The 23,953-nt window shown below is 41.5% G+C and overlaps 1 protein-coding gene and 1 long non-coding RNA gene across 3 annotated transcripts; one reads left to right on the plus strand and one right to left on the minus strand.

Moving 5' to 3' along the window:
• Window positions 1–1,370: 1,370 nt before the first annotated feature.
• Window positions 1,371–12,867, minus strand: LOC122458120. The gene is made up of 3 exons (XR_006277999.1): window positions 12,754–12,867; window positions 4,823–4,830; window positions 1,371–1,407 (listed from the first exon to the last, which is right to left on the minus strand). It is a non-coding gene; the product is annotated as an uncharacterized LOC122458120 (long non-coding RNA).
• On the plus strand, window positions 10,367–23,601 carry CDCA7 (cell division cycle associated 7). Of its 2 annotated transcripts, XM_043505301.1 has the most exons (11): window positions 10,489–10,701; window positions 14,418–14,540; window positions 14,946–15,056; window positions 16,587–16,835; window positions 17,246–17,323; window positions 18,282–18,470; window positions 18,997–19,137; window positions 19,353–19,502; window positions 20,689–20,825; window positions 21,202–23,269; window positions 23,332–23,601. In XM_043505301.1, the coding sequence occupies exons 1-10, from the start codon at window positions 10,636–10,638 to the stop codon at window positions 21,230–21,232; spliced, it is 1,275 nt and encodes a 424-aa protein (XP_043361236.1). In that variant the 5' UTR covers window positions 10,489–10,635; the 3' UTR covers window positions 21,233–23,269; window positions 23,332–23,601. The 2 variants fall into 2 exon arrangements, with proteins under 2 accessions (XP_043361237.1, XP_043361236.1); XM_043505302.1 differs by lacking the exon at window positions 14,946–15,056 and having other exon boundaries at window positions 10,367–10,701.
• Window positions 23,602–23,953: the final 352 nt, after the last annotated feature.

Here is a 23,953-nt window from a genome sequence, read left to right on the forward strand (position 1 = left end):
ATATCTGACAACCACTGACAGCAATGCTACCCTACATGGGCACACATCAAAACCCCCATATGCTGACCATTATCCAGAAACTCGCTGAGCTGATTTAACGAGGTGAAGTTGCTCGAACACACTTTGCTCACAGGAGGATGGGGAGGAACAATCACTCAAAACAATGACCTCTGTGTGTTGCACCACTTATAACAATTCTGCTCTCTAATGCAGTTGGTGCTGCTGAGGATCAAATCGTAAGCCTTTTAACCAATACATTCTATAAACTCACTCCTAAGAATACTGGGACATGCTTCAAAGATACACATTTGAATATGTTTGATTGTGCTAGTAATGCATTTTGACCTATCATTATTATTATTATTATTATTACTTTAGATCAGAAAAGACAGGCTGCTGCTTTAGTAATTGTGGGAAAAACCCCAAACCGAGAGACCTCCTGACATTCTGTGTCACTAAAATGGAACAAAATAACAATGCTACCGCTGAAAATTATATCTGACAGAATTATTTTATATGTATGTGTCCACAATGGCAGTGGTTTTGCATAATTCTCTTCCTTAAAGAACTGCCAAAGTTTGTCGGTTTGTTGCAAAAAGTTAACAGTTATGTAGGAGAAGTCTGTTACGGCAATAACACTAATAAAGGCCCATCATGATATATATATCTCCATGTGTAAACAAAACCAGTTTGAGACCAATGTTATACTCATAAAGGATGGGAACAATGCTAAAAGTCAACTGCAGCCCATGACATGGGGAGACAACATGGTGGTAAAACACTGGCATCCTGTCTACGTAGTTAATTATACTACAAAGTCTGCTGATATAACACATACCCTACAAGTCTCTCTCCACACAGTTCTATATTATAGAACAGGTTTCTAGTATCTTCATAACAGGGACAATGGTTAACTGCCAACATTACTGATTTTGTATGTAAAAGTAAGCTGGGTGGATTTATCTGAGATCAAAAAAGATAAACTACTTTCTGCCTTTAAAAATGACTTCAGGAAAGTCAGTTTCAGCAATAGTCTCTGCAGTAATAAACATGCCACTTTGCTTACACTGTATGAAAACCTATGGGTTCTGAGAGCTGAGGGTGGGTGGGGGTCAAGACGGAGGGATCCGACCGCTTGTGACACTTTATCTTCTGTCCTTGTGTTTGGAATAAAAGTAGTCAAGAACCCAGAGATGCCTTAGAAAAATAAAAAGAAAAGGAGTACTTGTGGCACCTTAGAGACTAACAAATTTATTAGAGCATAAGCTTTCGTGAGCTACAGCTCACTTCATCGGATGCTGGAGCTCACGAAAGCTTATGCTCTAATAAATTTGTTAGTCTCTAAGGTGCCACAAGTACTCCTTTTCTTTTTGCGAATACAGACTAACACGGCTGCTACTCTGAAACCTTATACTTAATAAAGTCAGTTATTTTTCTAACATTCATTCCAGTGAGGCTCACTGAAAGTGCATGAGTGAGCTAGGAAGGGAGAATTCTATTTTACAGAAACTCCACCCACCACAGCTCCTCAGCAGGATGTCAAGTTACAAGCATCTCATCTCCAGGACATTGGCTGAATGCACCCAGCAGGGTGACACTCTGCTAGCTGCTGGTGGAAGCAGTAACCTAATGCAAATTAACACATACATGGGAGCCATTAAACTCTTAAATTACAAAATAAAACATCCTTATTTTAGCAGATGGCACCATTAAGGTGGTGTTATCAGGCCCACTAAAGCTAGTAACGCTCATGGACATTTCCATTTGAAATACTGCATGTATATTACTGCTGTCTCCTTTTGGATTGGAATTGCTCTATCTATGCTCTTTATGGTTGACAACTAATGGAGAATCTCCCTTAGCTCAAATGGGAGAGGCCTGTAATTTTGGAGCAGGAAAACAAATTCATTTTTCACAGTTTTTTGCCATGAAATTTTGCAAATTTTACCAGTGTTTGCCATGAAATTTTGAATGGCCTTGGGATCCTGCATAGAGCAAGCTGTAAAGTCCTAAGTGGCCACAGATTCATTATAGTTGGAGACCATTAGCACTCATGTGAATATTTGCACCAAGTGGATTTCAGTCCTCAAGCACTTTTTTGCATGTTTTACTGTCTGTATTCTGATATGTCCTTGTCCACTACTTCAAGTTTTAGCGAGTTTTATAGGTGATTTGGCCTAATCTATTTTCATGTTTTCAAAAAAAAAATATGTAAAGAAAGCAAAATGCAAATTCTGGGGCAGGAAGGAGTAAAAAGTGCTGAAATACTGAGGTTTGAATGGCTATAGGACATTCCCAGTGGCTAATTTGATCAGGCTTTTTGCTATGAATTTGATATGTTATGGATTCAGGAAAGTTAAGACTGTTATAATTACACATATATAGCATACATCATCATAACCTGATGTTCTGATTGACCTGTTATGCTGCATGCTTTTAAAAAATATTAAGACTTGCAACAAACCTGTCTACATCATAAGTGCTGGAAGTAGGAGTGTGCTGCGGGACCCCCTAGCTTGAAGTGGTTTCCATCATATACAGGGTTTATAGTTTGCTTCAGTGGCTCTCAGCACCCCATGGCTACATGTCAGCTGATCTAGTGGTAGCCTGAGGATCTTGTATTTAGTTGTGACACTCTAAGTACCTTTCCCAGACCTGAGGAAGAGCTCTGTGTAGCTTGAAAGCTTGCCCAATAAAAGATATTCCCTCACCCATCTTGTTTCACACTAAAGACATTTATCAACCAGTATTCTTTATCTTCATTATATTCATTCGATGAAGTGAGCTGTAGCTCACGAAAGCTTATGCTCTAATAAATTTGTTAGTCTCTAAGGTGCCACAAGTACTCCTATTCATTCCTTTGGGCCTCTTCCTCCTCCTCTACTCCCCCTTATGCGCTTGCAAAAAATCTCCAGTTCATGGTATTGTGTATAGAATCCGATATTCCCACTTTCAGTTCTTAGTGCACAGTGTACTTCCACCTTGACTTTAATAATAAATAACACAAAGCACACAGAAATATTTTTAAAATTAAAATGTTAAAATGCACATGAAATTTTTCCCCTGGGGAGAAGGAGAAGACAGAGTGAGAAGGAAATAAACTATGCATGAGAGATACTTATCATATTGCTTGCTGTGTGATGCGTTGCTGAGCTGGTATAGTAAATGTTAGCTATCCTAGCTTTTGCCGTTTAGCTGATAAAATACTCTAGAAATTATTTTATATTCACATTTGCTTTATTTTATACATTCATTGAGTCTGTAAACTTGTGTTTATTTTTTCTGCAAAATCAAATTATTTTGTACAGATTTAAAAAAATCCACAAAAACACATACACAGCAAAACTGTAGAGTTCTAAAATATTACTAGTGCAAACGTGTGAAACAGGACTAATGCTAGGGCTCATGTCCTCCATAGTTTACAACCACTCCAGGGACAAGATCATACACAGTGTATTGAGGTTAGTACTACATCTTGTGCAGCAGTATTAACCACGGAAGGTGACATGAACACACACATGCCTGAGCAGATCCAGTAAAAGGAAGAATTATACATATACACTACAAGAGAGGGGGGGAAATAAGTGTCATAGGTTATCAAGTTACATGTAAATCAATGTTTGATTAATGAATGCAAAATAGTTCCTGACTCATTTCAGTGCACTAATAAGAAATGTAATAATACACTATAATTTACTGAGAGGTAGAGTTGATTGGGCAGCTCTTAAAGTAATTTTTAATTATGGCAATTAGCATTTGCAATCTTATTCTTTTCTAAGGATTCAATGTATTCTGTAGATTTCTCTGTGCAACAGGTAAACACCACTGAGTTTGAGAATTCTAAACTTATCACTTCCATTAATTCATTATTTCATTTGTACCTATATATGTCTAGGGCTCCCATCACTACAGTAATTGAGTGTCTCACAAACATGAATGAATTTAGGCTCACAGCACATGTCAGGGAGGGGAATTATTAGCCCTAATTTTACAGACAGGGAATTGAAGCACACAGAGATTAAGTGCCTTGTCCAGGATCATGCAGGAAGTCTGTAGCAGAGCCAGGAACTGGCTTCACACGATCATTGCCTGCTGGTTAGCATTTTCTGTACCACAAGCCTGCTAAGCTTTCAGAAAACTGCACAACTGTGTGTGAGGAGCTTTGTAAAAATCCAGACAACTGAAGTCTGTTGGAGTAATTTAGGGGACTGACCTCCTTCTGGCTGGCCTCACAGGGACTAAAGGTTGGATTTATTGTTTCTGAGAATGGCGCTATTGTTGTTGAGGCCATACTAGTTTGAAGCTACTAATAGGGAAACATCTTTGATTCTTATAGGCCAATGCAGAATGTGCTGCCAGGATAATAACTTGGTTGTTTCAACCATACCACCAATGTTGGATGTACTTCAGCTGTGTTCTAACAAGTAAATATTTGAAACACCAGCAGCTGCAGAAACATGAAACAATATGATGGAATGCAACTTTTTAGCAGGGGTCATGCTACAACAGCTACTGCAGTAGAAAAAAACAGTGGCTGATCACTGTTTGGAGCACGTTTTACTTCTGACAGGGTACTGCTCCTTTTGAGAACTATCCCTGATATGTCCTTTGATAGTTTCAGTGTAAGCCAGCTCATGTGTCTTAACAGATTCATCAAATGCTACCTTCATATATATATTTAAAAAAAAATCATTTCAAGAAACATGGAGATCTGAAAATGTTTCTCCCATCCCTGAAAACACTTGACAAGCTTCACTACAGCTCAAACCTAGATAGGGTTTGTTTGGGGATTTTATGACGACACTGGTAGGGGTGATCCTACCTGTCTATCTAATTTGGAGTCAAGGAATCGGCATGTGATGGATGCCTTCACAACAGGTTAGAAGCAGAGGGGAACTATATGTTCTAGTATAGGGAATGTAGGCCCTGGATTGATGAGCAAAAAGGATGGTTTTCTCAACTGTGTTAGCTCAATCAAGTTAGTTTAATTGACTGAAAAGTCTTCAACATTCACAGAGATGCAGGCTAACAAGCCCAAAGCCGTGTTAAATGGCTGTGTTGTAGCATAGGGCTCCCTAGTGACCACAATATGGCCTACTTACCTGGCTTCATACATGGGCAGCAGGTATAATAGGCCAAGGGAGGCTAAGCCTCCCCAAATAGCCACAGACCCACCATCTTTGAGAGTGCTGATGCCTGGGCCGTGGCCCCTCCTGCACTCTGCCCCGAGGCCCCGCTCCCACGCTTCCCCTGTGGCCCTGCCCTCGTTGCTCCAGCCTCCCCAAATGCCTGAGTCACGTGCCGCCCATGATTACAGACTAAGGGTATGTCTACACTACCTGCCCAATCGGCGGGCAGCAATTGATCCAGCGGAGATTTTATCGCATCTAGTCTAGACGCGATAAATCAACCCCGGAGTGCTCTCCTGTCGACTCCTATACTCCAGCACTGCAAGAGGCGCAAGTGGAGTCGACAGAGGAGCGATAGCAGTCAACTCACTATGGTGAAGATGCCACGGTAAATCAATCTAAGTACGTCGACTTCAGCTATGTTATTCACGTAGCTGAAGTTGTGTAAGTTAGATCGATTTTTTTTCCCCCTCTCCCCCCCCAGGGTAGACCAGGGCAAAGAATGGAGACTTTGTGAGGACGAGTAAATCCTTTGCTCCCATATTCACTGTATGTGGTAAACTAACAGACATACTGAGGATCTTATTATTGTTGATGTGTAGACAAAGCACCACTGAATCTGACTTGTGCATTCCACACAGATTCTCACAGGCCTGCGGATGACCAAATCTACTTTCAGAGTAGCAGCCGTGTTAGTCTGTATTCGCAAAAAGAAAAGGAGTACCGGTGGCACCTTAGAGACTAACAAATTTATTAGAGCATAAGCTTTCGTGAGCTACAGCTCACTTCATCGGATGCATTTGATGAAGTGAGCTGTAGCTCACGAAAGCTTATGCTCTAATAAATTTGTTAGTCTCTAAGGTGCCACGGGTACTCCTTTTCTTTTTGCAAATCTACTTTGTATTACATGTATAAATTAAGGGCAGCAGCAGCTAACTGAACCTTTTCCACATTGGTTACCACTGATGTTTCAGGATAGAAAGTAAGGGTATGTCTTCACTAGCAATGTTAAAGTGCAGCCACGGCAGCACTTTAACATGGCTGTGTAGTCGTGGCACCAGCACTGGGAGAGAGCTGTCCCAGCGCTGCAAAAAGGGGATGTTTGCAGCGCTTGGGGGTGTGTGTGTTTTTTCACCCCCTTGAGTGAGAAAGTTGCAGCGCTGTAAAGTGGCAGTGTAGACAAGGCCTCAGTGTCAGTGACCAAAAATAGGCATTTCCATGAAAAACATAGTGATTTTCACTAATGCAGAGCAGCTGAATACAGCTATTGTTCAGTATAAAAATAGACTTTAACCTGTCCCTGTTCTGCCACATTCCTCTCTTCCTTGAGACACTTGCCTTGGGTGTCAGTTAGTCTATCCTTGTGCTTTGCATAGGAATGTGGGGGTGGGGCTAAGCGCCCTATTCCATCTTTGCACTCCCTGTATTCTGGAGCAATTCAAGAGGCTGACATGGGCCCCAGCATCAGTTACAGTAGCCTCAGGGGGCAGAAAACAGCTAAAGCAATGTACTTTCTGGCCACATCCTCTCCCCATGCTATGCCCCTGGTGTGACCCTTTTCTCTTATGCCCTGCTTCCTGCCCTGAGAGATGGAAGCAGGGCTGGCATGAGAGCACTTTTATACAGGGGATATTCCCTGTGGGTCCAGTTTCTGCCTCTTTATGCTGCTAGTTAGAGGGTCATAAAGGGAATGCTGCGGAACAGAGAATTGGGCCCAACATGTCCCCATCTGCTGTGGGTGATTGCAGTCCACAGAATGTATGATAAAAGAATAAATGGACACAAATTGGACATCAGGAATGGTAACATACAAAAGTCAGTAGGAGAACACTTCAATCTTCCTGGACATTCTATAACAGATTTGAAAGTAGCTATACTTTGAACAAAAAAATTTCAGAAACAGACTTCAAAGAGAAACAGCAGAACTAAAATTCATTTGCAAATTTAACACCATTAATTTGGGTTTGAATAGGGACTGGGAGTGGCTGGCTCATTTCAAAAGCAGCTTTGCCTCTCCTGGAATTGACACCTTCTCATCTATTATTAGGAGTGGAGGACATCCACCCTGATCCAATTGGTCCTGTCAACACATGGTTCTTCCCTTGTGAAGTAACTCCCTTCTCTTCATATGCCAGTATATTTATGTCTGCATCTATAATTTTCACTCCATGCATCTGAAGAAGTGGGGTTTTTACCCATGAAAGCTTATGCTCAAATAAATCTGTTAGTTTTTAAGATGCCACTGGACTCCTTGTTGTTTTTGTGGATACAGACTAACATGGCTACCCCAAATTTTTTACATTTGAAAAAATGTATGATAGTTTACTTTTGCTTGGTGGTTTCCCAGGACTTTGGGGGGGAGCTCTCTATCCAGCTCTATGCTAAATTCAAGTTGCTGCAGTGAGTTTGGGAGGTCTCTGAAAAGCTGCATTCCAAATTAAGATTGTGGCAGAGGTTCCCATCAGGCTTCCCAATTCCCTGTACTCCTTAGACAGGATTAACTCAGGTCTGAGACTGTGCACTATGCCTGCAATACATTCACTGATTGCCTCTACTCTGTACTTCCAAAACCAAGCTACTACAGTAGAACCTCCGAGTTACAAACACCTCAGGAACAGAGGTTGTATGTAACTGTGAAATGTTGGTAATGTTATGGTTGTTCTTTCAAAAGTTTACAACTGAATATTGACTTAATACAGCTTTGAAACTTTACTATGCAGAAGAAAAATGCTGCTTTTAATCATCTTAATTTAAATGAAACAAGCACAGAAAACGTTTCTTAACCTTGTCAAATCTTTGTAAAACTTTACCTTTATTTTTTTAGTAGTTTACTCTTAACACAGTACAGTATTCTTTTTTTTTTTTTGGCTCTGTTACTGCCTGATTGGGTACTTTCGGTTCCAAATGAAGTGTGTGGTTGACCGGTCCATTCTTACCTTACCTTACCAGTGTTCGTAACTCTGAGGTTCTAGTGTAGTATGTATATTTTAAGTTTTAGATCTTGTTTTGATATCATGCACTGAATCTCAAGAAGGGGAGTCCCATGATAAAAGTTTCGGAAACCCTCTAATCAAATAGCTTCAAAATTTCCCCCACAAACTCTAGCCAAACCCCTGATCTGGCATACTAATTTTTAAGCAAATCTGACTTCTTAAATTAATTTTAAAGAGAGACACAACTCACTTGGAAACAGCATATTAGCTGCAATCTTACCAATGGAACCAGCTTGTCATCATTCCTTAATAGGATTTGGTATGAAGCTAGTAAAATTGCCTTGTACATATTTGTCATTTTTCTAATGGCAACTGATGATCTTCAGGATTCTGGATGTTGGTAAACTCTGATATGGTGCTTTTCTTTAATATTTTTACCTCTATATAAATTTGTATTTTTAGTTTTCTGAAAGTTTAAAAAAACAAACAAACCTCACTGTGTTGGTTGAGAACTGTCTGGGTGGTAACTCTCAACTAATGTGGATTTAGGAAAATCAAGTGCAATCTGGTCTCTGGAGGACTGTTTTTAGTTCATCTGCTTTTGTGTGCAGTCTGTGAAGGCAGTGGTGCTAGGTAAGTATGTAATTAAGGGCTTATTTAAAATGGAGATTCTTTTACTTGACAGACTGCAGCATTCTCAAAAGGAATCATGACCAGAAAGTATAAAAACTGCTTTAGCGCTGTTGTAGTCTATTGTGTTATGGCGTATTTAAGGTGTTTGGCTTACAGCTCATTCTTGGTTCAATTACACAGTATCAGGTTTGTGTGTATGCCATACACGTGCAGCAGGGCCCAATTCTGCACTACTGATGTAAATAGGAATTTCCAGCCTTGAGTAAATATTTAGGAATTTATCATGGAAATGCCAACTAAAACCACAGTTGCTCTGTTACAATCCTCTCCTAAACCAGTGTGCATTAGCTTGGTGATTGTAAATGAAATATTACAGAAAACAGAAAATATGACTTTTCCCCTTAGGAATATCTGAATCTTAAACTATCAGGTATACAGCCTCTTAAAGTTGTCACTCCCCTCATTACAACTGTTAAACAATGGTAAATTACAGTAATTTTGCTCTCTTTCTGTGTTATAACTATTTGATTTAATGTGATATTATAAGTTACATAAAACTAATAGCAAATAATCCACTTTCTCTCTGTTCTTCTCCAAACTGTTTGATTTTAACACAAAGTTTATTCTATTTAAAATCCCTATGCACAAATAAAATGCCGTATTTCAATCCCTTCCTGTAAAGAGATACAGATTGCAATTTGCAGTTGAACAGATTTGTGATCTTATTCTCAGGCTATACTGCAAGTGTCTAATTGTACTCTTGGCTGAGCTTCAGATAATGCATTATTCGCTGACATAAAAACCCCCGTTTTTTTAAAAAAAAAAAAGTATTTCTTGACCCTTCTTCACTGTATTTTCTCAAAGTGCATTTTTTCATTGAAGCTTGTATGATCCACAGAAAGTGCAGGGTATCTGCTGAAAGAAGACCCCAGATCCTGTACAGCACCAACCCTGGGCACAAACTTCAAATCAAACAGGATCCAGAACACTGTGAAGCAAAGCACTTTTTCTCTACAACAACTTGCATGGAGGATTTTCCATTTCCAGAAAATGTTTTGTTAAAACAATTACAATCCTTCCAAAATGTGGTGTGGTTTATGCAAAATATTGTAAAATTATTCTGCTTAGCTATTCATCTTTTTATGAGAAAGTATTTTTCTCACCAATAAATATTTAAAGTTCACTTTAGCTTCACTTCTCAATCGTCTCCTCTTGATTTCTATCCTAAAGATCTCTGCAGTAAAGTCTTACCTACTCGTGATGCATTGGGCATAAACTTACAGGTCCCCTGTGTGCTAAAGAGCCATGGACTGAAGTGGTTTTTTATCATCTCTCTGCTATCCAGGCATGAATTGGCCCGAGAAGGAAATGTGCCCACACTGTTTGTTTCGTGCCATAACGCACTCGTTTGTGGCTGATTATACGCTCTGCAGGGCAGCAGGATCAGTCTTGCCCCCTGTGCACTGACCTGACCCCCTGCCAGGGGCCCTGGGGACTACCACGCAGACGCCACGTGCACGAGGGGCGAGCCTGCAGGCGGCTCTGTCTCCCCCCCATCTCCTCCCCTCCCCATATGCAAATACTACTGCTTTGCTACAGGGAGCATTTCGCGCCACCGAATTAGGCCCTTACAGTACCACAAACTCCAGTGCAGGAAAAAAATACTAGAGGATGCTTTCGGCCCCCTCTTTGCGCTCCCCGGAGCCCTGTGCTGCTTTCTGCACAGGGAGCAGGCTGCCTGGTGCACGGAGGAGCAGTAAGGGGTCCCCTCCTAGAGGGGTGTTGCCTGTACCTTCCAGGACTCGTGCTCCAACGCGGGAAAGGAGCCCCCAGTCCCCGCCCCCCTGACAGTCCCGAGCTGGTTTGGCGCGAGCTTGCAGACTCCTGTCGACCTTCCGAGTCCAGCGCACGCTGCCCGCATCGCACCCGGGCTACCCGTTATGACTAGCCGTTACAAGAACCGCGCGCGCCCTGCAGCTGGTAGCATGGATCCCTTCGGCATGCAAGTGAGTGGCGGACGGGGGCCCAGGGCTGAACGCGTGCTGGAGCGGGGAGTGCAATGAATTACAGGCTCTGGAGGACTGGGACGTGCTGTGATTGTAGGCACCGGAGCAAAGAGGCTGAGCGGGGCAGAGGGTGCAGTGAGTTGCACGCTCCGGAGGAAGGGGGCTGAAGGAGGTGGGGGGATGCAGTGAGTTGCACGCGTTGGGGGCTGAGGGTGCGGTGAGTTGCACGCTCCGGAGGAAGGGGGCTGAAGGAGGTGGGGGGATGCAGTGCGTTGCACGCGTTGGGGGCTGAGGGTGCGGTGAGTTGCACGCGCCGGAGGAAGGGGGCTGAAGGAGGTGGGGGGATGCAGTGAGTTGCACGCGTTGGCGGCTGGGGGCTGAGGGTGCGGTGAGTTGCACGCGCCGGAGGAAGGGGGCTGAAGGAGGTGGGGGGATGCAGTGAGTTGCACGCGTTGGGGGCTGAGGGTGCGGTGAGTTGCACGCTCCGGAGGAAGGGGGCTGAAGGAGGTGGGGGGATGCAGTGCGTTGGCGGCTGGGGGCTGAGGGTGCGGTGAGTTGCACGCGCCGGAGGAAGGGGGCTGAAGGAGGTGGGGGGATGCAGTGAGTTGCACGCGTTGGGGGCTGAGGGTGCGGTGAGTTGCACGCTCCGGAGGAAGGGGGCTGAAGGAGGTGGGGGGATGCAGTGAGTTGCACGCGTTGGCGGCTGGGGGCTGAGCTGGCTGCAGGAGCTCCAGGAGGGAGGCTGAGGGGCGGTGAGTTGCAGACTCTGGAGGAGGGGGGCTGAGCGGGGCGCGGTGCAGGAAGCTGTAGGCGGCGGGGTGGGCTGCGGGCGCGGGCTGGATGTGGCGGCTAGTGTCTGAGCTTTCGCTGGGGTGGCGGCCCGGCAGTTCCCGCCTCCCTCCCCACGCACACGTGTCCCCGTGGAAACACGCGGCGAAGCCCAGTTTTGGGGGGGGGGGTGGAGGTGTCCCTGCAGGCGGCGGTGGCGGCGCTCCGACAGCGGACCCTCCGGGGCAGTCTGCGCTGTTGGTCCGCCTGGACCCTTCCAAACTCGCGTTCAGCCCGCTGCGTCCCCCCGGGGTCAAGCGCATCGATTGCGGCGGCAGCCCCGGGGGCGGGTTTGCTGCTGGCCCGGCTGCCCGAGGGCCCCCGTGGGGAAGGCGGAGGTGGCAGGCAGCCCTGCCGCGTGTCCCGGCCGGCTCGCTGAGCCGCGTGTCTGCTCCCGCGCCCCGCCCTGTGCTGCTCCCCGCTCGGCTCCCCTCCTCTGCCCCTGCTGCTCGCCCTGCCTGGGTGCCGCTCGTCCGGCCCACGGCGATCTGTGCCCTTCAGCGCTTGCTGACTGGGGTCCCTGAGATTTGCGAAATCCAAAGAGGGTCCTTGCACACTCCCCCCACCAAAACAAGGGTGGCTGCAGGCTGGAGTAGGACGGGTGTCCATGCAAAGCTGCGGCCTTCCCACTGTCTGGGTGGAGGAGAGCTTTGCGGGCTAAAGCCCTGGGGATCGCGCAGTGGAGGAGAGCCCGGTGTCCCCAGTTCCCCACTGGGTTGGGAAGAAATACTGGTTAAAACCTGTTCTTTAGAAAGTCTCCATGTCTACAGGATTTATTTTGCACTTTCATTGGTCTTGCTCTGCATCTTGGTGCGGTTCGTGCCACTTGTGGTTTATAACCACCTAATTAACCACATTGCTGTCAAACAAGCCCTCCCTACTCTGGGATGATTAAAATAGAAAGGATTTACAGTGAAGATGGTCAGGTTCACTTCTCTTGCCCATGTTGGGGTGCAGCAACTACCATGTTGGGGTGACCTGGTTGACACTCAGTGGGGTTCCATCTTGTGGTGTAAACAGGACCTAACTGATGTGCCTGTAGCACACTTTGCAGACACAGTTTGGAGGGACAGTTGAAACTCAGGTCCCTTCAAACAGAATAGTGGTTAATAATGGAATAGGAATTGTGATTGTTGTGGCCTGGAAAGGACTTTTCAGGCTGTCCTGTGCTTATCTAGTGCAGTGTCTGCTCTGCACCACAGAGAGTGTAATGTAAGATTTTACTGGAATGCTGGTGTTTTAAAAAACAAAAAATCTTGCCCTTGGAGTTTTGTAAAAGTTCACATATGACTTGATACTGAGCTGATACCTACTTTGTTTTTCCTCTGCAAACCTACCTTTACCTCTGCTGAAAAAACAATAGGATCTCTAAAAAGTGGGATTTTGGTGGATGTGCGAAGTGTCTAATTGGGGTGGAAGCATACCACATTGGAGAATGATTAATAGAGTACTGAAGAAGTTTTAGGCTGGTTTACACTTAAAATTTAGGTTGACTAGCTATGTCCCTCAGGGGTGAGAGAGATGTTGTTAAAGTGACCTAAACCCCAGTGTAGATTTTGCTACATTGACAGAAGAATTATTACATTGGCCACTTTTTGGTGAAGGGGATTAATTACAAAGTGATGGAAAACCCCTTCCATTGCTGTACCACATGTTTACGCTGCTATAGCTGTCCTGCTGTAGTGTGGACATAGCCTTACCTCCTCCATTGGTAGGATTAAAAAAGTAGTAGCTATGATCCGGGTGGAAGCAAATAGCTGTGTCTAATTGTGAGGAAAAAGAGAGACTGGTCTACATGTTGGTGCAAATTTCAAACTCAGAACAAGCGGGGGGAGGGAGGTGGCAGTAGTTTCTACAGTTGTGTTAGAATTAGATTACATTCTCATGGCTCAGACAAGTGTATGCAATATCGAGCATGTGCAGACAGCACATATCTTTAAACCTCTCTGTGTGCCTACATTTTAAAGATTTTAAATATTGTGGGCTCAGTGAGGTTGGCCTATGAATTGCTAGTAACCATAAGAGTTCTTTCAGCTTGGCATGAGCCACATCAGTCACTGGTCACATTGCAGTAACTGTTGGGTGGTGTAGTGTGTTTAAATATGGATACAGACATGGGTCTCCACTTATAACTTAAAATCTTGAACCATATTTACTGAGGATATGTGAGAGTCCAAGGAAAAGGATAAATTTAAGGGCCATCAAAAGATAAGACATTACAACCCAATGATGGTACCTAATGAAATAATAAGCCATTGTCCCTAAAGCAGTTGTTCCAGTGTTCCTTTTCTGGGTTTTTTAATGCTTTAAAGAAATGTAGTTGATTAGTATTTGATTTCAGAAATTAAACTACAAACTAAAATGGTGATTTCTAGATGCTAGTCACACTCTAAGATTCAGCATAAAATAAATCTTGAAGGACTTTCAGAAGGGATGTGACTAATTTTGGTGGGATTTTTCACAAAAGCTATTATTTGTCAGAAGAAGAAGAAACATTTATAATATTCAATGATAAATCACTTATGTTAGTGACCAGAAATGCATTAGAGCAGAAACTACTCAATTTTAATTTTAGAGCTCTACTCTTGTCTCTTTTCAGTGCTGATGGTGTACTGAATGGATACAAGTTTACTGCATATCTGAAAATTTAACCACATTAGGCTTTATAAGCACACTTTTAAAAGCTAGTGTACTGTAGTGTAAATCCATATTTTAATATTGCATCCGAGGAAGTGATCTGTAGCTCATGAAAGCTTATGCTCAAATAAATTTGTTAGTCTCTAAGATGCTACAAGTACTCTTTTTTTTCTTTTTGCGGATACAGACTAACACGGCTGCTACTCTGAAACCGGTCATATTTTAATGGTATTGTCATCCTCCCCTTGCAGCAAGCAGACCTTTCAGGAAAGAAGAACTTCATAGCATTCCGAAATATGAAATTGATCCCCATGGAAACGTCGTCATCTGATGACAGTTGTGACAGTTTTGGTTCTGATAATTTTGCAAACACCGTAAGTACAGTACATGAATAAACAGAACTGAATGTGCTGTGTTGAAAATATTCCAAATGCTTCATGTGTGATTTAAAACTGCTTGCTATGCTTACATTTCTGTACAGTAGCTATGAATCTACAGTATGCACTATAATTTCATTTTACTTTTTGCTTGTGCTTCTAGGTAGTAATTGTTGGAGGCAGATTAGCTATTTATTCTGTTCTTTGAAATGTCGCTTAAACTAACATGCCTGATGATTTGCCATAACAGCTCTGAAACCATTTGTAAATCCCTGAACCATTTTGTTTTCTTTGTTACAAAAGCTATTCTCTTGTAGTGCACTTGTAAATGTGATTTGCTGTCTGCATGGTTCATGAAAAATTGGTTCTTTTTTAAAAAAAGTGTTTTTATTCTTTTTACAGAAACCAAAGTTTAGGTCAGATATCACAGAAGAACTGGCTAAAATTTTTTGTGAGGACTCGGATGATGATTCGTTCTGTGGTTTTTCAGAAAGTGAGATTCAAAATGTATTGGTGAGATATGCAAATTAACTCACTAGCTTTAAAGTTTAAGTAATTACTAATTACTGAAATGTTACAGCCTCTAGGACACTTGCCAAATAACTTTCCTTAATTTTAAAATCGCTTCTCTAAGTGTATGAGAGCATGTGAATGCCTAATGTGGAGAAAACTAAATTAAGTCTTGCAAGAGATAAAATTTGTGCATTTTAGAAAAATATCGTTTTTCCAGATTTAAAATTTAACTAGTACAGATTGAAACATTGTTTATTGGATATGTACTCTGTTCGTGAGCATCTTGTATTTTCTTTTAAAACTGTTTGTACAAGATGGCCATAATTTGCTAGAATCTGTGAGTTAGCATGACATGATATTGGTCTTCATGGCACTTGTGTAGCATAACAGGAAACAGTACAGGAAATTCTACACTTTGTAGGCAATGTAGAAATAGCAACAGATAGTAGAATTTCCCCCCTTCTACCTTTAATCAACTGCAGAACATTATAGCAGGCTTATTGCTTAAAAATAGCCCAAGAATAAATATTGAGTATTGTAGAGAGCAGTATATTCATATTGCATGTAACATGGGTTATTGGAGTATTATGTCAAGGGATGTCCAGAGAAAAGAGTAGGTGCTCTTCTTTTGGAAAGAATACACATCTAAGTTAAATAATAAATAGTAGTACAGAGAACTGACAGTGACAAAGTACGCTCATATATTCTAGAAAAGGGCAGGGACAAGCAATAACAATATGAAAATTGGTGAGCAAGAACCACATATCAAGCTTAATACAAAATTATAGAAAATGGGATTGTCAATTTGAGCCTTGACAAGTAGAAAAAGAAGTACTAATGGTCCACAGCACGGTGTCTGTTAGACAGGTTAGTCCTAGATGGAAGCAACTTTATTTTGGTTAAAGTAAGAAAAGACATGTCACCGAGTGGATAATTAATTAAGCAAACAAAAAATAGAATAACTATTTTCATTGGCATCACTAGTAAATTCTCATTACAATTGTGAACAGCATCAGAATACTAAGCTGATAAAATACTTGATTTGGGACCATAATTGTCTCAATGACTATTTGAGTTGGGGCTGTATTTGTCTCAATGGCTAGTCCTGTGAGTAAGTTACAGTTTGCTAGTGATCTTGTTTCCCTATCCATTTAATTCTTTGTAATTTACAAACTTAGGCCTGATCCTGCACAGAGAACCCTGGTGGGGGACTTGTACACCCATGTGGACTAACTTGCAGGATCGGGCCCTTAACACATACCAACTCAAACAACATTTTTCTCTGAAATATTTTTACTAACTAGACTTATGAGTGAAACTAATCTCTATCTTTCTGTGTCTTTGAGCACTCTGTAAAACCACAAAACTTGTCAGGGGGTTTCATGCGTAGTAGTGCCCAAAACTTTAAAAAAAAAAATAAACCAACCTAGATTTCAGGTTGGTGTCCTTCTTTTAAATAAACTTGCTTGTCAGACTAAACCATACAGCAATCCAGTGTCATTCATAAACAACAATATTGGTTTTTGATAGAAATTGGAGTCAGACTCTAAGGAAAATGACTTACGTGCTAAGGAGAAATTGCAATATAGGAGACATGAGAGACGCTCGATTCCTCTGAAAGTGGCTATGAAGTTTCCAACTCGAAGGTCTAAAAGGGGGAAGAGTGAAATAGCATCACCCCCTGAAATACAACCATCTGCTTTGGATTCTGACTCTGAAGAAAAGGGCCCCAAATTCTTAGAGAAAAGAGCTTTAAACATAAAGGAAAACAAAGCAATGGTAGGTATGCAGGAAAGTTCATCAATTCGTTTTTCTCCTTGACTTCTAATCTCCATGCAGTTCTTTTCTCTTATATAAGTTAACATTAATGGGAGTTATGTGAATGCATTAACAGAAATTTAGAGCCCTGATACTGCACATTCACTGGCATATGAAAATGGACATACTGAAATAGGTTCTTCAGCAGACATCTGGGTATTCTAACGCCTTATTCCGTGTTTAGGCTGGCAGCCTATTAAGCCTAAGCATCATTTTCAACCCACTTTCAGGCACCAGGATATAAAAATAAGACATCAAAGAATATGACTGCATTTCCTATAAGGCAGTTGTACTTCTAGGCAATTGCCCTAATCTAATAATAGCACATAAACTCTTTTTTAAGACCGTATTTTTTTCTTTTTTTCCCCTAGCTTGCAAAACTAATGGCTGAATTAAAAAATGTCCCTGGTATTTTCACTGGCAGAAGATCATTGTCAACTACCAGCCCAGTAAGTAGAAATTTAATTTCTCTTTGTCTTATACTTCAATCATCTGAATGTATCTACTTTTGACTTAAAAAAACAAAAACCCTTTCAAATAAAGACCTTAATAGACCAAGTAAATCAAAGTCCAGTTGTTCAGAATTTTATTACTTGTTAAAACAATCATCCCAGTTGTGCAATTCCCTTTTGATTTGCCGTTCTATAAAAACTGAACAACATATCCAGTCATAGGCACCTGGAAGTGTCCATATCAAAGGCAAATTAAAGCCATAAAACAAAACAAAACCCTTTTCTAAATGCTTATTTACACAAGTGGAGAAAGGGGGGGATAGGGGTTTAAGCTTCAAAGGTCAGGTCTGAATGTCATCAACAGTTTGAAGGTGCTTGGATCCAGATTCTGGTTTGGGCCCATCTATATGTTTCACAGCTGCAATATCAATCTACTTAAGGAAGCAGCATGTCCCAGTGAATGGGTCAGAGGATGGGGAGTCAGGAGTACCTGGATTCTACTCCTGGCGTTACCAATGACTTGCTTGTATGACCGTGGGCATATACTTTTCCTTTGCTGTGCCTCAGTTCCCCATCTGTAAAATGGGAATAAAGATAATATGCCCTTCTAAATAAAACATGTTGAAAAGTACTATTAAAGTGCTATTTATTTGATTGATTATTAAGGTACTTGGAATCCTACTGAAAATATATGCTTTTCCATAAAACAGACAAACCTATCTAAGCTCGTTGCGACTCTCTTATGTTTACACAAGTGAATTGCTGCCTTCTACCTTATATAGGCACTGACTGCTGCTTGGGGCTTTGTATGTTTCTACAGTTTGTTGAATGGCAAAGATGAATTTACCTGCAATGTTGTAATTGTGCTCCATTTTCCGTACTAGAAACAAAGTTACTTTGTTTTTATTTGCCTTTGAGGGCAAAGGGCTTTGTTTTTACTCATTTTTTCTTCCAGCGACCAAAACGGGCTCCAAGAAGCTCGTTTCCCCAAAATGCTTTAAGGAGGAACCCAGACCGAATTTCTCGACCTCACACAAGATCTAGGTCCCTGATTGATGGGCCAACTACTCCTTTACAAGAGGAGGAAGATGATGACAGGTACAGCTTAGTGAGGAGAAGAAAGCTATCTGATGAATACTCAGAGGTATGTTTAATGTGTTTGTCTTTTACAGTAGAACATTAATTGGGGAAACTTTAAAAATATAATTCCGTACTGGTTATTCAAATAAGTGCAGCTTAAGCCTGGTTGTTGGTCTCTTTGGCGGAGCTAGAAGCTCATGCAGAGCTAGCTGGTGTTCCAATCCACACTGAGGCTAATGGGAGGCGTGGGAAAAAATGGAGTGTATTGCACAATTACTTTTTATTTTATTTTTATTATCAAAATGGAGGAATTGTCACTTTCTCCACTACAGTAGGAGCTAAAAAAAAAATCAAATAGCATTTGATTTTTGTTCTGTTACTTTTCTAGCACTAAAGCTGGAGACCTGGATTGAGATTTTCAAAGCATCCCATTAACTCAATACTCGTCTGCTAACTCTAGTGGAAGATACACATCTAAATCCCTTAGACTTCTTTTAAATTCTCTGCCCTTGTTTGTGTGGGGTTTCTGCTGGCAGTAATGTTATGTCCACAAAATAAAACTTAGATTTTGATTCTTCCACACCCTCCAGCAAGAGATTCGAACTCCCAGGAGAAGTCGGCCTGGTGCTATGGCTCTTCCTCACATAGTGCGTCCAGTGGAAGAAATAACAGAGGAAGAGTTGGATAATATTTGTGAAACTGCCCGAGATAAAGTATATAACCAAGTGATGGTAAGTGTATTGCAAATCAGAGAAATGCAGATTGTGTATGTTAAGCTATCTTTCTCTTTTGGGTTCCCCTTAAGAATGTCAAGTCTTGGAAGAAGTACTAATGCAAATACCAAAACCATTTGCAAGGGATGGGTTGTTTGTTAAATGTGCTGTCTTGTTAACTAAACTACCTCTCTTGGCTTTCTTGTCTCCTGAACACCTGTTTGTTGTTGTAGGGATCAACTTGTCATCAGTGTCGCCAAAAAACTATAGACACAAAGACAAACTGTCGTAACCCAGACTGTGTAGGTGTGCGAGGTCAGTTCTGTGGCCCTTGTCTTCGCAATCGGTATGGGGAAGATGTCAGGACTGCATTGCTGGATCCAGTAAGATAATTTAATGTGGGCACAGGGTTTATCATGCTTAATATAGCGGGAGCCGAGTTCATGGAGCGATGGATTGTAGTTAACGCTGAAGATAGGATGTTGGTGAGCGAGCTGTGTTTTAATGCCTTTTAATACTGTAGTACATGCACACTTTTATCTTTAACTATGTGAGAGCATCATGGGTGGGGGTTCACAGTGGAGACTAGAACTTTTATGCGTCCTGTTGCCTTGTATAATTCACAATTTTGAGTTAGTGTCCAGGTTCTCTATACAATGCATGGGGAGAATGGGATTCACAAATACCAGCATGCTAAGTGGGGAGCCACTCATCCAGAGTGTGGGAGACCCAAGTTCAAATCCCCATTCTGTCTGATGGAGCAGGGACTTGAACTTGGGTCTCTCTCCTCCCACGTGAGTGCCCTAATCACTGGGCTATTGAGTATTCTGGGTGGGTCCCTCTTATTTTCTCCTCTTGGATCTGTTTCACCATGTGTAAATAATTAAATGGTCATTGGGCCAGAGACAGACTGATTGTAGAGCCCAGTGGTTACAGTGCTGACCTGGGAGCTGGAAGAGTCAGGGTCCAGTTTCTTTGCTTTAGAGAACGTTTATACACAGTTGCACAGCTCCATCAGATTGCAAAAGACTTGTCCCTGAGGAGGGGTTTCGTGAATGCGTGTGCCACTAAAGTTCCCCTTGCCACTCCTACCCACCTTATGGTACCACACAGTTCCTGTAGCTACTATGGTAATAATAATCAATTATGGAAGCAGTGCAGCCACTAAAGCATATTCCTGAACTTCAACCTATTGAATTCTCACAACAAAGTGGCTCACTTTTGTCTGGCTTTAGTGCCCGTGATGTAGGGAAAGGAATGCTGCCTCTCATCCTACGGAAGGCTACAGCGCAGGAGTTCAGCCAGCTGCCTTGAACAGAGAGCTAATTGTCACTATGTGGGGTTTGGAAGGGAGTGGGGAAAATTGGGGTGCTCCTTATGGCTCCATTGAAAGCACCGAAGATGCCTAGCACATTGGAAAACTTACTCTTTACTCACAAACACTAGCATTTGTTGGCATCTCTTTGACAGCATCTGTGCTAGCATGGAATTGTTTTGAGCCAGTGCCGGAGTGGGATGAGGAGTCTCTGAGATTTTAGTTTCTTTAAAAGATGTCTTATTTTTCTTTAGAACTGGCGCTGCCCACCTTGTCGTGGAATCTGCAATTGTAGCTTCTGCAGACAGCGGGATGGCCGGTGTGCTACTGGTGTGCTGGTTTATTTGGCCAAGTATCATGGCTATAACAATGTTCATGCTTACTTAAACAGGTAATTGCTATTTTTTTGCACGGTCCAGTTTTGTGGATTAGGCAAGGGTCTGAAAGCCAGGAATGGAGAAATCCTGGCTTCTCCACTGAATTGCTTTGAAGTCTTAGTTAGGTAAATCTCTTATCCTCAGACCTGTCATCTGTGAAATTGAGATGATCTCAGAAGGATCTCATGGGAATTGATTGTTACTACTTAGTAATGTGCCAAAGTGGTGTACAGTGTAAACACTAAGTACTTATTCTGCTGGCAGTGAAGTTCAGTTATTACGTAGTCCCACAGCTTTCAAACTATATCTAAACTGAATGGAAATTAAATTCTCTAATGGATCAATCTGTTTTTCTTGAAATTAAAACTGGTTCCTCTTTGTATTTTGCAGTCTGAAACGTGAACTTGAAATGGAAGATTGAGGTTGTGATGGGTTGTCAGTGGCACCTTTCTATAGTCATGTGCTCTTTCATCCATGTCAGACTTCGTGTGCAGTTAATTGTTCAAACATCTGAGGATTTTAATCCCAGGGTGATCAACGTTTTCTTTTTTTCAAGTAAAAAGGGACACAGATTTTTTCAAGATAATCAAAAGCTTTTCGGCAAATCATGTAGAGTCCTTAAATATTGTTGGATAGGCTTTTTCTTTCCCCTTTCTGTTCTTACACAGTCTGGCTAGCATCCACATTTTTTCCCCCTTCCTCCCTGGATCAGGAAGTGAGACTTGACTTGGCTTTAAACTGATAGCGTCTTATTCACACAGTTGCCCTTGCTGCAGTTTTTATCCACAGTTAACAGTTATTGAAAATGTTAAATGCATTTAAAATATTAATAGCTGTGTTTCTCATGGACCTAAATGGAAATGTACATGTTAATCCTTGGCCTGGTGAAACTGGTTAACTTCTGTCTCATTAAAATTTAAGATTATTTCAGGAAGAGTAACAGTAGCAAATGGAAGCTGAAACCTTTTAGGTGCAGTGATAGATCTGCTTTAAAATTAGCAACTCCAAAATCTTCACAAAGTCCCTGAAGTTTAAAGAGGAAAAACTTACTTGAGATTGTTTTGAAAACTTATTTACAATTCGTAGATTTCCAGCATTTGGTTTTATAGAGTGCTCAGAAGTGCAAAACAGTGGGGGCAAAAATGCTTCATAAATAAGGAATTAATATAAACGTTTAAAGTTTCCAGAGTGACAAAATGGGTAAAAATACAACTGAAAGACTACTTCTGAGTAGTCAAAAATCTTGATGGGCTCTGTTGATATCTTCCTTTGTGATGTGAGCATGGAACACTGTTGAAACCTTCTAGGGCAGCCACACTTTTCCTCACTGAACTAGTACTGGTGCAGCTCCACTGATAATAGCAATGATGGCAATGCTAATGTGAGTTGACAACAGTAATGGAAAATGACTGCACCCTGTTTATATTAGTGTTTCCACTATTGCTGTCAATAGTGATGCTGCATCAGTGCAAAGTCAGGAGTGAGACAGTACTAGTATGTAAGTGCAAAACCTCAATTAGGCATACAGGCAGAAGGTCAGTTCGAGAAGCTTATTTAATCAGTCACAAATGAGGTTGCAAGATCAAATGTAATAAATCATATGTACTGCTTTTAGAACTTTATGGACAAATGGTCTCTAGCCATTTGGAAATGGAGCCTGAATTTTCTTTTATTTTTTAAGAGCCAGTGGTAAAGCCCATAGTTAGGCTGGACCCTGTCTTGTACGAAACACATCTAGCTATGTAGTGCAACTCAGATTTGGATAACAAAGTCTTTTAAAAAGAAATTAAATATCCTGACTGATGGGGTATTAAATGAGGCTTACAACCCTTTTTGCTAAAGGCTAAAAAGTAATAGTCTAGGAGTGCAGATGTAATGATTGAATATATTTTGGTAGCATTCACACATACTGTTGCCTGATCCTGAGCACAGTCTAGCTGTATTCCCACTTAAAGTGGTCTCAGCCTAGTTGTAGAACGTTATTTTGCATGACATGATTAATGAACCATAACTACAGCTAAAAGCAAGGACTTAAAGTTGAAAAGATCTAGTGTGCTGCATGGATGAGACCACTGTATACTTAAAGCAATGGAAAGAGCACTACATTGGCTGAACCAATGTAATTATGAAAATTATTGTATAGTTAGTGAAGACTTAGAATGTAATATTATAAATGAGATCAATCCCAAGTAGAATCATCTTGGATTTGTTGAGCCATAGCACTAGATATGGTCTTGGATCTTTCTGCTAGTAGGATATTTTATGCAACTTTTTTCTCTAGTGGTTTTTGCCCCTTACCACAATTCAGCACCTCCTACTGCAGCAAGGAACTATAGTAAGCTAGAGTGAGACTCTTCAAAGGCAATTAGGCATCCAACAACTCCCACTGCCTTTCATGACTGTCATTGTGTGTCTCTGAAAATCTCCGTCCTGCCTCCAGACTTTTTCTTTTAACTTTGTCAAAGCTTGAACTGATGTATAGTCTAAGGTGGATAACACACTCACTCATCCTAAATAGAGCGAATATTTCCTTCTTGGTCAAAAATCTAAGGTTGATCTTTTGCATTTCATGAAGAGGGAACTATATGTGCTGTGATAATTCAGGTGACCTAAGGTGACCTGCGTTTTGAGTTGCTAAGCTGTGTAAGTATTTCTGAAAGGTTTGTATGAAGACAAGACTTTAATGCCCACCTTAAACATGTCATGTGAATAAATGTTGTAACTGGATCATTGGATCTATGAAGTGCTTCTGTACAAAATTTTATTTTGATAATAAAAGCTTTGTCAAGAGTTTCTGCCTTGTTTTTTGTTAACATTCAGTCTTACGTAGGTTATATTGTGCATGCTTGCTTGCTTTTTTGTTGGTTTTTGCTGGTTGGGTTAATGTTTATGCTAAAGTTTACTGCAGAATTAAAGAAAAATATCAACATGGCCAACTACTCATTCTCAAAATAGAACGGCTTCCACTTTGTATAAGATCCCATGTGTAGCTGTTGGTGTGAAAGCCGTTTGATTAGAGAAGTCTTCCTAATTAATCTCCCCACACCTCACACGCAGTGACATTGTCTAATTTTCCTTCTTGCCCCCAAAGATGTAGCTTCCTTCGTTGCTTATATATAAAGCTGCAAGTTGTATAAACTCA

This window comes from Dermochelys coriacea, chromosome 11 (genome assembly GCF_009764565.3).
Source record: "Dermochelys coriacea isolate rDerCor1 chromosome 11, rDerCor1.pri.v4, whole genome shotgun sequence".
NCBI lineage: Eukaryota > Metazoa > Chordata > Testudines > Dermochelyidae > Dermochelys > Dermochelys coriacea.